This window comes from Porites lutea, chromosome 4 (assembly GCF_958299795.1).
Source record: "Porites lutea chromosome 4, jaPorLute2.1, whole genome shotgun sequence".
Lineage (NCBI taxonomy): Eukaryota > Metazoa > Cnidaria > Anthozoa > Scleractinia > Poritidae > Porites > Porites lutea.
This window is the reverse complement of record NC_133204.1, coordinates 6,970,781-6,985,090: the sequence shown is the minus strand read 5'-3', so window position 1 is coordinate 6,985,090 and position 14,310 is coordinate 6,970,781. Positions and strand designations below refer to the sequence as shown.

Genomic DNA, 14,310 nt, shown 5'->3' with positions numbered 1-14,310 from the left:
CAGAGCTAAACCAAGTGAACTATCGAAATGAGGTGCTCATCATTGACTCAAACCACCCGGGGAGAAATCTTGTGCACCACCATAAATCCATAAAATGTGACGAGGTGGGAGTACGACCCGCTACAAAATAAATCCCGATCTAATAAACAGACTAAAAGGAGTGGAAAAATTGCCCGCCTCAAATCACAGCCCATATTTTCTGAAGTTTCCCAAAGGGAATGGCGCGAACCATTTGATTTTCCAACCGGAATTTCCGGTTTTCCCATGTAAATTGTAAGTACCTCAAGGAATTTAGTCATTTGAAAACAGTAGATGTAATTTTGCACAGCGCAATTGATAGCTATATCCTCGACATTTTATATTTAAATATTTCTCTTTGTTTTTTGGTAGAGCACTGCAGCGTTAACGCAAAGGCCATGGGTTCGAATCCCGTTGAAGTCCCGAAAAGGACAATGACATTTATACGAGGAAAAATAAGACGCGTCTTTCTTTAGACGCGTCCTAAATAAGACGCATACTATCCCGTATAAACGGCACATTAAGACGCGACTTAGCAATGATGCGTTATCGAAGAACAGGTGTTAGGGGCTGTTCTTAGATAAGACGCGTCTTCGCTAAATTTCAGTCGAAATGTGCCTTTTATACGGGATAGTTTGAGTCCTATTTAGGACGCGTCTTATTTTTCCTCGTTTAAACGGCCCTATAGTACCGTATACATGTACGTAAGTTCCCATCTAAAATCTCCTCTCCCTTAGCCCCATAGGCAGGCCTGATACTCAGGTTATTCTCACCTCTTCCCAAGTTGAATTCTCTTCAATGGTCGGGCTGCAAGTTTTAAGAAGTTGTTTGAAGGAACTCTCTCTTCTTCTTTGCTAAAAAGACAATGACACATCATTATGAAGGTAAATGAAATTTAACGCAGTTAACAACTAGGAGCGCAGGTGCGTGTTGTCGGTCAGCGGCCAGTGCTGTGGCTTAGGTAGATATTTCATATATGATTCCTATAGTGTACCGATATATAGATTCTTATAGTGCAGTCTTTCTTCTAGTGTACCGAGGTACTTGGCTTCCTTAGGTACTTGGCTACCTCGGTACACTAGAAGAAAGACTGCACTATAAGAATCTATATATCAGTACACTATAGGAATCATATATGAAGTACCTAACGTGGCTTAAGCCCCGTCAGCCTTGCTTGTATCATCTCCATGTGCTTTGTACAGCGTTTCCTGGCGGCCACTCTGTTCGTTTAGAATTTGGATCATTCTTTTACCCCTATCTCTTCCCCGCTTTTAAGAGAGCTTTAGACTCGAGGACGAGGACGACTACGAGTACGAGATTTTCTTAATACTTAAAAGTAGTGCACGCGCGTGTACCAGCGTCATTTTGGCGGAAAAACGTGATAGCCGTCGTCATTCTACAACGGGTTTTAGGGAGAATGTCGTAGTGGCGGAAACAAGTTATCAAATATAACAAGTTTTATCATTTTGCTTTCGGGAGAGGGAGTAACCTCCTTCAGCATAAATAACCGTACTAACTTTTTTGGTTAAAGTAAATTAAAGCTTTCCGGGGTGTCTTTTTTATGAGAACGGGGCAAAAACTTAAAGTTAAATCTCGTACTCGTACTTGTCCTCAAATCTAAAGCTCTCTATTTTTCCACTGATAAATCAGTGTGACAGGTGCCTGGTTCATTGGCGTGGGGGCTCATGACTGGAGGCGCGGGTTATACCAGCCATGGGGGCGTAACTCTGTCTACGGGCTTAGGGGCTGCCTTTGCCAAAAGTGGAAATCCCTGGACATCCCTGGCACCCACCTCCACTAAGCGACGCAGTTGTTAAATATAATATCTGACTCGTCCCCAGTACGGTGACTGGTCGTTTTGCTAAACTCCCGTTCGCCAAGGTCTTAAGTCGTTTCGCTTACAAAACGAAACGAGCGCTTCACATGTTCATATCTCGTTCTTTCAGTCACACGATACGGAACAGTTCGATACACGCGTGTATACCTCGTTCTTCAAGCCATTGATCGGGTTGAAGAAGTTGGGAACTGACCTAGCACGTTGGCGAAACGAATCAAGACGCTAGCAAACAGGACGTTGGCGAAACGACTCGTAAGCGAAACTACAGTGGATCCCCAGTATTACTGGAAACTGTTGAACTCAGAAAAGTAATTAAAATATCAAATTAAAGAGGTATAGAGATGTGTTCTGTCTAAACTAGGTCTTATATAAGCTATTATGGTGTAAGGCTGTGCTCTAAGAAGAATTAAAGGGAGCCCAGTGCTCTGAACCTGTGAAATCCAGGGTGCCCAGCATATGATTTCTATGAAAAACTAAGATTTTCTTGTCACCCGGGAGGGGTGCTGCTAGAGCACAGCCCTGGAATGTATTCGTATGATGAAGAAAGGCGTAAAACAAACGTAATGCCACCGCTTACCTCTCTTTCTTCCTTTTTCAATCTTTCCTTTTCCCTTGCTTCTGCTTTTTCGATAAACTGCAAAAGGAAAGAGTGACTAAGGCTCTTACAGATCAAATTCATAAGAATTGTTTTCGCCCTAAAGTGACAATATAGCCCTGTGGACCTAACGTTTGATTCAGAAATCCCTGTGAAATCTTATGGTGTTACCATTCAAATGAAATCTCATTGGCAGAACTTTTGATCTTTCTAGGTCAAAATATATGTTCCATGAACGTATTACCCCATAAGTAAGAACCTTACATGGCCAGGGTGCAAAGAAAGTCATTTTTACAGCTTGCCATTCGGGCAAGTTGAAGCTAACATCTACTAGCCCAAACATCATTTCAACTAGCCCCAAAAACGTTTTGATCAGCAGATTAATTTCACAGTTCTTCTGTGATTTGAATTCCTCAAAAAACTTCACTTGCCCGGCGGGCAAGTTAATGACAGAATTCACTAGCCCCGGGCTAACGGACACTACTTTCTTTGCACGCTAATAGCGTTCTTTTTCTGGGAGCCTGTTTCTTTTGCTGTTGGCTCTTTTCCTGAAAAACCCTAATTGCAGGTTAATCTACCTAAACATCAACTTACATGGTTAAAAGACATTTTAATGTTGCCAGGATCCAGGGTTTGACTTCTGTCATCTCCTTTTACCAGATCATTAAAGTCGCTGAATCCAGTGTTAACATCAACTGTAAAATCACGATCCTGTCAAACAAAATTAATGTACTGTTAATAAAGAAAACGTGTTTATTCTCCTAGTATTTCACATTTTAGTTGATTGTCACATTTTTCTGCTTCACAAGCCCGGCCTCTCTGCTTTGCAAACTACGTGTCGCACTTTGGTCTCCGTACTCGTTTTTCATGCATTTTTTTTTCACAGAAATTGCCATTTTTACAAAAAAAATGTGCGTGAGTTTCAGAAATTCCAGCCCAACAAAAAGAAGTGTAAAGAAACGTGTTTTATGAGCAGGAAGAAACAAGTGGCAAGTTAGCCCTTGTTATTATTTTTCTTGTGCATTGTTACTACCATGAGTCATGAGGCTCAGATTGCTTTTTGAATTATCAAGTTAAAGGAGCTGTGTCACAAAACTTATCGAAATTCAAACAGTGGCAACTGCCATTCAGATTGTGTGAAACATAAATATAGTTGCCTACAATATTACAACAAGGTATAAATGACCCAGCAAATACGAAGGAAGGCACAGATGGACAAATTTGAAGAAGATTAAAACGGATAACAATTGTGGTTTTTGAAAACTTGTCAGCCTAACAGTTTTCCAAAGTTTGTTTGTGTTGTTTGCAACGTTTGATATTTAATGGTTGGGGTACATATTTTGTTTGAAATGAAGCTGTGACTTTGCATTTGCCTGTAATTTGTTCGATTGTGAGTAAAGACGTGTAATTGGCATAATAAAAAACTGAATGATTGGATAATGCAATTCTATAGCTCTGATTGGCTTAGCCATCATGGTATATGAGTCATAATACCATGCCGTCCAAATATGGTAACTGTACGCATCTGCTCAAAATTAAAAACTAGCTGAAAATCGGTCGTTTTTACAAATAAAGTCGGGAAGAATTCTCGATATTTTGTGGGCGTTTTTTAACCCATTCGCCCCTGAACCGCCCGTAACCGCCCGTGCGGATCCAGGTCCTTTCTACCCATTGTGACGTCATCAGTTTTAACGGTCAAGGACAACGTTCTTCACTAACTTGTGCAGAGTGAAGAGATCTTTCAAACCATACCAGAATGAGCACAATTCAGTCAAGGACACCGGAGAAACAAGCAAAAAACCACGTGACATTGACCTGAAAATCTCCATGAAAATCTTGTCCCATTACCCATCTACCTTTCCTTTCGCCTAATCCTAAGATCCTAAAAGCTTTCCTAAAAACTCTTCCCACCAAAATCAAGCCTACTAAATGCCCAGCAAGAGAAAAAAAAAATGAGGCAAGAAAAGCAAAAAAAGAAGGGAGGAGAGAAAGCGAAAAGTAAAAGTCAAGACTGCTGTGTCACTTTTAAACCCAAAAACTGTCGAAATTTTGCTTTCTGCGCATGCCCGAACTTCGCAAGCTGATATTTTGCATCTGGATCGGAAGACCGCGAAGTGTTCGACCTGTAAACCAGTTTGTGGTAAGATTTAGCTCTTTATAGCACGACAGTGACCAGAAAACAACTCGACTAGCCTCAAAACGCGTTTTTCGGCAAAATCTCTAGGAGCGAATGGGTTAATAAAACAATTATTCCATTCGGGCTTGTTGGATATGAGATAATTATAGTTAACTCATATCCGACGTGCACTCATGGAATAATTGTTCAATATAAAACAAAAAGAGTAAGACAGTCGTGACACAGCCCCTTAAGGAATCGATAAGATGAAACATGGTTAAGGTCAAAGTTCAATATGGCCTCTTGACAATCGTGAGGTTTATTTATCATTATTGGCACAGGTCGATGCAGAATAAAAAGAGGGCATTTGCTGGTAAGTGAGATTAGTCTTGTTCCTACCTTTAATATCTCTTTTATTATCTTCTTTTCTTCACTAAATCTGGCCTTCAAGTCCTCTACATAGAACTTGAACAGGTCCAGTGGTGTTGAGCCTGTTAGGATGACATTAAAAAAAAAAACATCAATATTATTCCCTAGTTAAAAATAATAGTATACTTGACGCATATTCTAGTTTTAGTATCCACTTGTTTGGAAAACCATTGTGAGTATAAATAAAACCAAGCAATCAGACCTAACATGATTTTTGGCTAGTTGAGTAGTTTTGTTGATTTATCATGGAGAATTGTAGTCCAAATAACAGACCCTTTCTTAGCTTGTGTTTTGTTTTCCCAAATTAGTTCATGGGATGTTCTCATTCACCCTGTTTCTTTTTCAAAAATCACACACCTGACAACAGTTTTTATTTTTTAAAAAAGGACATTATGCTACCAAGGTCAACGTTTAGTCATTCAGTTTCTAGCACTAACTTGACTTGGCCGGACTTTTGCTTTTCAAGGACATGGCAACTAACTGGGGCTTGATAGTCATCACTTCAGTTGCATGAAGGTGGCTATCTCATCCCCTATAAGCTTGCTTGAATACAAGTATGTTTAAAGGTTAAAGGTAACTCACCAGGCTGGCCTACAATGTTGGTGAAGCGGACATCAGCACTGATTGTTGGATATAAATCAATCCAAAGAGACATGGAGTGAAGCTTGCCTCTCTTGTGAAGCTCATCCAGTAAAACCTATGATTAGGTTTAAGATTAATAGCTCAGTCTATGGAGACAATATTTTGTTTTGTTGATAAAGAAAAACTGTTTCCATTGAGTCCCAGTTCAAACACTAAAAGTCCTAAATTGAAAATGCTTGGACCTTTATGTGATCAGACATATAAAAAGACATTCTTTTGTAATGCACAACGAAGACTAAAAGAAATATGCGTCTTTAAACAACAGCCACAAGAACAGTGACAGAAATGACACGAACAGGATATTTTACAAAAACATCACCGATCTTTGCGTCCCACGGGACGCACGCCATGAATTTTTGTGTCTTTGGGGATGATTTTTATGTGTCAGGGACGCAGGATGCAGAGGTAACAAAATCACTGTGCTCCACATTCTCTCAACTTTTAACAGTATCATTCAGACAACAACAACCCCATCTACATCTGCCACACTGTAAACTAGAGTCTAATAGGAGTTATACTGTATACTGTCGGTGATGAACTCACAAGGAATCCTTCCCTGTTTTTACGCTGCTGTCGCTTGACTCTGTTCTTTTCTCTCTGCTTCTCCTCCTCTTCTTCTTGCTCAAGTGTTCTGATGTGTTCCTCAAATGATATTAACATGTCCTCTTTTTCACATTCTACAAAAAAATGACAAGGAAGCAGTGGGTATTTATAGTGTTTTTGAGTACCCGTGATCATTTTTATCTTGACCATGGAGAAGTCTTAAAACACGTCAGCCAACAAGGGCAGTAGAGAGGGACCTACCCAGACGAAATTGTGTAAGTAAGACAAAGCACTTAAAACACAAGAAATAAAAATCACACTCCCTGTCCAGTAATTTAATCAACTAAAGATAAAATACAATACAGAGTCTACATACCACCATTATTCAGAGATATATGTAACTAGCTAAATAGTTTTCCAGTCAGCTGGGTTGGTAAGAACATTGTGTTGGAGTGGCATTACGAGATTTGAGACTCAACTAAGCCTGTATCATTGTGGTGGTTTTTTGCAAGATATCTTGCTACAGATACCCTGCCTAGACTCAAGCATGCTGGCAAAAACCCTTGTTTTCATGGTAACTTGGGTGTGGATGGAGTAAATGATAAAAATTGTAAATGTTCTGTTTATAGTGGAAGTGCACGTATCTTCTCTAGTTAGTTTACAAGCCCTCCACCCAAATACAGTAATCTGAAACAAATGCCAGTAATACAAAATAAGAACTTTAAAAGGATTAAAAAACCCTAACAGGTAGAATGTAGCCAGTTGACCATTATTTTCTCTACAAGCATGACTAAGGATATGGAACTCCGGATGACTTAGCCTGTTCCAGGTTCCGAGATGGTCGGATCCGTAAAAAAGGGGGGACGAAACTGGGGAGAGGCAGGGCCTTCCTTTTCCCTTTTTCCAGCCCTGCCAATTTTGTGTCTTCCCCACTCTTTCGCGTCTTCCCAACTATCTGAGAGCCTGGAACATGCTAAGGATGACTATGGAATAAATCCAGCCTGTAGTCAGAATGGCTCAACCTGGGACTGCCAGGGTGCAAGTCTGAAGTGCTATTAACCAATCAACCATGCTGTCTCCTTACTCTAGAGAATAGATACAGGTATGTTTCTGCATACCTCTAATTTCTTCATCATCTCTATAAGTTGGGTGCTCTTTGAGCATCTGCAAAGCCTGTGTAACAAAGTCAACAAGAACAATTAATCTCAATCAGATAGAGTACATATCTCAAAAAAAAAAAAAAGTGGTTATAACCTGTAGGAATGAATGCAGAAAATTGGGGAACACACGCACCCAGAAAAAAAGGGCCCCACAAAATATTTTTATTGCACTTACACAGGCACCAATACACCTAAAGCTTCTGAATTGAGCAAAAACTCGTGATGATATCAGTGAGCTTTTAAAGCAACCAGGACAGCCACGGAAGCGGAAACTTAACTCAAAAAGTGAGTCAAACTTCTTTGCTGTTATTCAATCTTGTTCAATTTGTCAAATGCTGGTGAATTTTTCTGGAATTAAATCTTAAAGGACTGTATCAAAGTGCAGAAGAAGAAAAAAGAAATTAATGTGTTGTGTTTAAAACCTCCATAAAACGTGAAATTTGGGGGTTTCAGTTCGTATTCGTGCCAAGAAATGTAAAAAAATACATTGCGTGTGCAAAAGTGTTTTGCTAATCTAAACCTAATGCTTTTCAGCCCTTCTCGCTGCCATCACTGCCATCATTGCTTAAGCTCCCTATTATCAGTTATCAACACACCAAGTGAATTCTTGAAAATAATAATTATTTTCAATTTCAATAATATAATTATTATATTAAAATCAATCTTTGGAAATAATGGGCATCCAAACAACCCTGTTTGTTAAAAAGAACATTGGCAAATGCTCTGTCACAAGTTGTCTCCAAGGTGGGCTCACAAACATAACTAAGGGTAATAACAATGTGAAGGGTTTAAGTCTGAAAATAATAAGGAGAACCTTTTGGGAACTGGCCGCCACTCTAAAATAATTAGGGCATCAATCAGCTCCTGAAGAAATGTTAATGTCATACCCTGTAAATATTACAAGGTGCTCCATGGCATGGCAAAATCTGGTTTGAGGTTAATTAACATTAATATTTAAATATCCTCCTCCCTTATGGGGCTTTTCAGGGAGAATGAAACAAAATTAATAATTCAAATGGAACATAAAAAGAATCCCAAATAGTAGGAGGCAAACCAGTTAGCTACTTTACAAGCATTGCTGAGGATTTAAACTTTGGACTAACGAGAACAAAATGTGGCCAGGGTGGGATTTGAACTTGGGGCCTTTGGATTACAAGTCCAGCATAATTATAGCTCGGCCATGCTGTCTCTACAAAAATAAAACTATAATATGGCTAAAATATCATTCATTAGGAGCAACAATTCTACTGTCATTAGGATTATTTTGTACAGTGACTTACTTCAGCCCATGTTGTCCTGTAAGTTATAGAAGACATGGTATTGTAGACTTGTAACATCAACTTCCTGTTGTGTGCTCGCTGTTCCTTCTCCTCCTCTTTCTCCTTCTTTGCCAGGAAGAACACAACATCTTCAAACACATCCTTCCTGTCTCTTTCATGAACTGCTTCCCACATAGGATCACTATCAAACATTTCGCAGGCCCTGCGCCAGCGAACTGAAGAATGCATCTTCTTGTGACTTTCCAGAAAGCTGCGTAGATCTTCCCTGGCTTTCTTGGCTTTTGCTCTTTGTTCTTCCTGTAAACATAGGATAAACAAAGTGCTCATGGAATACACTGTGTTGTCAACAATGATAACTAAGACACAGGCAAGGAAACTTGACTGATAAGCTTGAGTGTTTAATATTGCATATCTGTCATGTAGTACCAACTCAGTTATATATAATAGTTGCCAGTCACAATATCAATGAAGTTGAGTTAATTTCATTAATTATAACTACAATAAAAATCTGATTGGCTATCAACTGTCCTGATTTCAACGCTGATAGGACAGTGTAATAGGACATTACACATCATGCCTAAGCAATTGGCCAGTATGCACCACTGCTCGTGCACACTTAAATGGCTTTTTTTCAATGCTAGTGAAAAAAGCTCTCGGAATTTCTTGTGTTTTATTTTAAAATATCACATATTTGTTATAGTTACGATTAATTGGTAACAGAACTTTGTGTCACCCAATTCTGACTGTAATCATACTCGTGATTAAACAAATCGGACTCCCGCAATTTTGTTAGTCACTTGTATGATTAAAGACTGAATTGGACTCCACTCAGTCCTATTACCATTACCAAGAGGCACAGTTTATGAAACTCCAGTGGATAAAACTTTCTAGATGACAAATTTTTAGTTCAAATGGCACTGAAATCGTGTCAATAATGAGAATATTGAAAGATTTTCAAGATTTTAAGTTGAAAATGAATGAAATAACCATATTAAAAAAAGATGACAAGAATAATTGCTCCCTACCTTCTCTTCATTGGCACGTTTTGTCTTGTACTCATTGAAGGCCTGCTTCTTCTCATTCATTTTTTTCAATGCTCCATATCTGGGATCATTCACAATCATTCTCATTGCATTATCCCAAGAAGAGTTAGATGGGACCTCCTGCATCAAGCAAAGCAGAAATGCATTTTATTAATGATAATGAGGAATACATGGCTTGTAAATACCTTTTTTAGCCAGACTAGGATTAAACTGTGTCACTTCACTCAGTGATCACTTACACCCTTCATTGTAACACAGGTTTGGGCACCCTGTTATTGAGCAAGCAACTCTGTCAACTCTGTCAACTCTGTCAGTCTCCTGCAATCCTATTCTCCAGGTTATTACGCATGCTCCACACGTATGTGACTAAGAATGAATGGAATGTATCAAACACAATCCATGATCCCGTACGTATGGACCTTCTATCACTTGTAATTTAATTGCAGGTGTCAGGATTATCGATCACGTGAAACTCAGGCAAAGCACAGTTTCTGAGAAAAAGTGTTTTGACCTTCAATCATTGTCGCCCGTACTTCGTAACCTTTGGTTATTACTAGTATTACACTGTATCATTGAGCCATACATAAGACTTGCCTTTTCTCTGAGGAGTTCTTTAAAAGCCTGTTTGGCTTCTTCTTTTGTTTCATACACATACTCCTTTTTCTCTACAGTGGCCACAACTGGAGTCTCACTGACATTCACAGCACTGTGGGGCAAAACACACAACAATAGCATCACAAAATTAAAATTCTGTCATCTCTGTTATCAAGACAGCATTGAGGTGATTCCCCTGGGCACCTAGTTGCATGTGTGATTATTTAACTGATTACACATAACGACAAACAAAAATATTATGTGAAGTAGAAGTGAAAAACCAGGGAAACAAACAGCAAATGAGTAGCTTAGTGGGAAAAGGATATTCGGGGAAGTTACATGTACTTTAGTCTCAATCCATTTTAGATTCCTAAACATTTTACAAACATGGTGTTTGAAGTTTGGGATAGTTTTTGGGCACTTTGACACAATATCATCGCGATAATATTACGTTTCCTCACTTGACACAATATTATTACTATCATTGCCTGCTATTAGCCAGTGACGTAGCTATCATCTGCTATTAACCGCACAAAGCAATCAATTGAAAGTAGAATGCTTATTCTTCGAGCTTTAGAACAAGTACTGTATATGTTGCGGTTAATTTTTTATTTTAGTTAATTTTTGTTTTTCCTTTATTTCAAATTCATTAGCATACATTACCATACCCCAAAACAATGCAAAAATAAAAATTAACCGAGATAAAAAATTAACTACAACATATACAAGTAAGGCAACCTTTTTGTAGTTTGCATATGACACCAACAGACACAAGCAATCCTTGTAAAAATGCATGTACAAACAAGGATCATAACTTCTACCATACCTTGCCATTGGATAATCCTGTGATGTGCCTTCATCAGCTTTTTTGCCATCTGCTTCCACTTTTTCTTCCTCCTCCTCCTCTTCAGATTCTTCCTCTTCCCTAACATAAAAAACAGAAATGAAAGTTTAACGAGTGATATTTTCAAACATCATTCTAGATCTAAAACTTCATTTTCAAGGACATTTCCTAGAATAAATACCATTTTTCAAGGACTTGGTTTCCACACTATAAGACACATCAAGTAACTCTCTAAGTCTGATCTATTGGATTCTTTGTGGCGAAGCAAGTAACATCATCACAAAACTAGGAAAAATTGGTCATAGGAAATCTTTGTTGAAAAATGTTCAAACGGTGTCTCTTTTCTCACCTAAATGGGCAAAGAACTTGTGTGATTAAATGTTCAGAGCCTTCAAGCAAGTTTCAAAATGATTCAAGGACTGCTAGGGGAAACTCTGATGACTATTCAGGGGTAGAGCCTAGGGATGTGGAATAGTAACCACAAGGCAATTAATAGGTTTGACTGCTGTTAATAAGACTCTGATTTTTTTATTTTTTAAGTTGCTTGTGTTGCACTCATCATTCTGACGATTCAAAACTTCTTTACATGTAAGGATTGTTTGAAGAATGACCAGATCTATTCAAAGTTTTGTTTTAACCGATTCAATAGGATTGTGTTTTACAATCCAGGACAGAACTACTTAAGAACGTTTTTTTTTGTTAATACGCACTACCTTACACAACAAAACTGTTTCCAAATCAAAGGCCTTGCAGAAAGAAAACCCCCTCACCCAGTTCAATGTTACTTCCTACAACTGCCAAGGGATGAGGCACAACAACACTGCTTCTGGGGGGAGGTGGGGAAGGAAGAATCACCGTGGCTACAATGTTTAGAAAAATTTTCTGCAAGTATGAAATGTTATCAAGAGTTTTGTCCAAGTTTGTAGCTGTTGCCACTCAGCTACATTCGTGCATTGTAAACAGGATAAAACACTTTTGCTGGGTTTTAAAACAGCACATCATAACAACGCTTACTCGTCTCTTTCTTGCTCTTGTTTGATCAACTCTGAAAATTGAACAAATCAAAAAGGGGTTAGAAATGTGTTTCTTGCTTTAAAATTTTGCAGGATATTACAGCAGTAGTTGTGGCCAGCTCAAAAGCATAATACATGCTACTTTGGCACCCTAGATTGCTATTCCAACAAAAACAAGGTTCCCTTACAAATCCAGCTCAAAGTGAAAGCTTATGTTATTAGTTTGCGGTGCTTTCAATAAATTACATACTGGAAAGGACTCTCTCTCTCTTTTTTGCAGTTTCGGTGAAATCTTAAAATTATTGTGATCATTCAAAATCATGAAATCTACCGAGTTTGCAATTTCTGTTTGTCTTTTTCATTAGGATGTTTTTAGAGTAGTATTGTAAGCAAGTTACAAGTAATTCAACATGTCTGAACTTCAGTCATGCCCCCTATGAAATTTGCCAACCATTAATGTTTAGTTCAGTTTAAACACCCAACAATAAAAAAAAGCCAAAAAGGCAGACCTTTTGTCAGTGTATTCTTGGTTTGCAACCACGTGACAAGGCAGTTCGTTTCTGATATGACCATTAGTTAGCATAGTACTTGCCTTTGAGTTCAGCCAATTCCTTTGGTATTGTCCAAGTTGACTCTTTTGTTTCAGTGTTGTGATAATATATTCTGCCAGTGTCAGCTTTGTGTTCTTTCCATGGACATGAGTCTAGTTGAATCTGATGATAATTGAGAGAATTTAATAAATAAAATGCTAAGGGTCTAGAATGTAGTTTTTTCGTTTTGTAGTTCCCTTTGCCATGCAATACATGTATGATTGTTTTAATGAAGCATAATTGATAGGATTCATGGTCTCAAATTTAAGGTAATGATTTCGCAAATGCTAAGGGCTTTTTCGTCATAATTTTTATGTCACTGCCCAGCCTTAAAAAAAAAAAAAATTCAAGGATCTGCCAGCAAGTTTTTATTAATTTAATTTTTTTGTGATGAGCTGTCCTTTTTTTTCCTGTTTTCTTCTTGAATGGTTAATTCTTGGATGTGGCAACCATGACATTAGCTTGTGCCAGTAAAGTACATTTTAAAGAATCTGCTCAAAAATGACTAGCTTCAAATTTTCAGGAGCAACAGAGTTTAGAAGACTGTACAAAATGCCGTGCTTGCAAGACATGACAAAAGATCATTTTATGAAGTTAAATTTATTTAACACAGTTAACAACGAGGAGCACTGGCATGGTCAGCGGTCAGTCATTTGGCTCAGGCGCAGTCACCCTTCATGTGCTCAGTACAGCATTTTTTCTGGCTGCCACTCTCTTTGTTTAGCCTTTGGATCATTCTTTTACCCCCATCCTTCCCCCACTTTATTTTTCCACTGATAAATCAGTGTGACAGGTGGCTGGTTCCATTGGCATGGGGACTCATGGCTGGAGGATGCAGGTTTGCCAGCTATGAGGGTGTAACTCTGCCTAGGGGCTGGCTGTGCCAAAAGTGGAAGCCCCTAGACATCCCAAGCACCCACCTCCACTAAGTGACAGTAGTTAACTATGTGTTTACTTGTACATGTACCGGTGTAAAAAGCAGGCTTTTAACCTATCAGAATGCATGTTGGTATCCTATTTATTCTGTTGACGATGATATTTCTCATTTATGTCTTACCTCTCCTGGGGTCTTCAATTCATTTGGTTTCTGCCAGGTGGAGACTTTCGTTTCAGTGTTGTAGAAGTATGTTCTGCCATCCGGAGCCTTGTGTTCTGTCCATGGAGTTTTGTTCTTCTAAAAAATACATACAAAAAACAAGCTTACAAATTTTGTCATGAGATGCTATTTTACACCAACTACACTGACTGCACCAATTACACTGACCACACTGACTACATTAGCTACACTGACTGCACTGATATGTAGAACAATACAGTTCAGTATATGTAATTCAAAGTTTTACTGTTTATTTCTGTGCTTGTTTATTGTATATTCTTGATGGTAATCTAAAACAATGACTGGATATTTCAAGCTATACCACTCAAAAGTATTGCATCACTAATATGTACAGATGTACTTGATTACAAGTATTATGAACAAGTAGATCCAAAAATTCTTATAGTACAGTATCATACAAAATGAAGATACCAGTCATGTCCCCTTTCCTGCATGACGAGAATCACATAACGAGCTACACGACCCTTGTTGTGTGCTACGAGAATTGCA

At 38.5% G+C, this 14,310-nt stretch overlaps 1 protein-coding gene across 1 annotated transcript in view; it reads right to left on the bottom strand.

Annotated features, from left to right (window-relative positions):
- LOC140935524 (pre-mRNA-processing factor 40 homolog B-like) overlaps window positions 1-14,310 on the bottom strand; it is a 28,971-nt gene that overhangs the window by 6,940 nt on the left and 7,721 nt on the right. The window contains exons 5-18 of the mRNA XM_073385080.1: window positions 13,762-13,878; window positions 12,707-12,827; window positions 12,116-12,146; window positions 11,084-11,182; window positions 10,258-10,369; window positions 9,646-9,783; window positions 8,621-8,917; window positions 7,299-7,353; window positions 6,181-6,314; window positions 5,578-5,692; window positions 4,966-5,057; window positions 3,045-3,161; window positions 2,433-2,489; window positions 792-872 (exon numbers count right to left, since the gene is read on the bottom strand). Of these exons, the coding sequence (XP_073241181.1) occupies window positions 792-872; window positions 2,433-2,489; window positions 3,045-3,161; window positions 4,966-5,057; window positions 5,578-5,692; window positions 6,181-6,314; window positions 7,299-7,353; window positions 8,621-8,917; window positions 9,646-9,783; window positions 10,258-10,369; window positions 11,084-11,182; window positions 12,116-12,146; window positions 12,707-12,827; window positions 13,762-13,878 (1,566 nt within the window). The remainder of the gene's footprint in view (window positions 1-791; window positions 873-2,432; window positions 2,490-3,044; window positions 3,162-4,965; window positions 5,058-5,577; window positions 5,693-6,180; window positions 6,315-7,298; window positions 7,354-8,620; window positions 8,918-9,645; window positions 9,784-10,257; window positions 10,370-11,083; window positions 11,183-12,115; window positions 12,147-12,706; window positions 12,828-13,761; window positions 13,879-14,310) is intronic.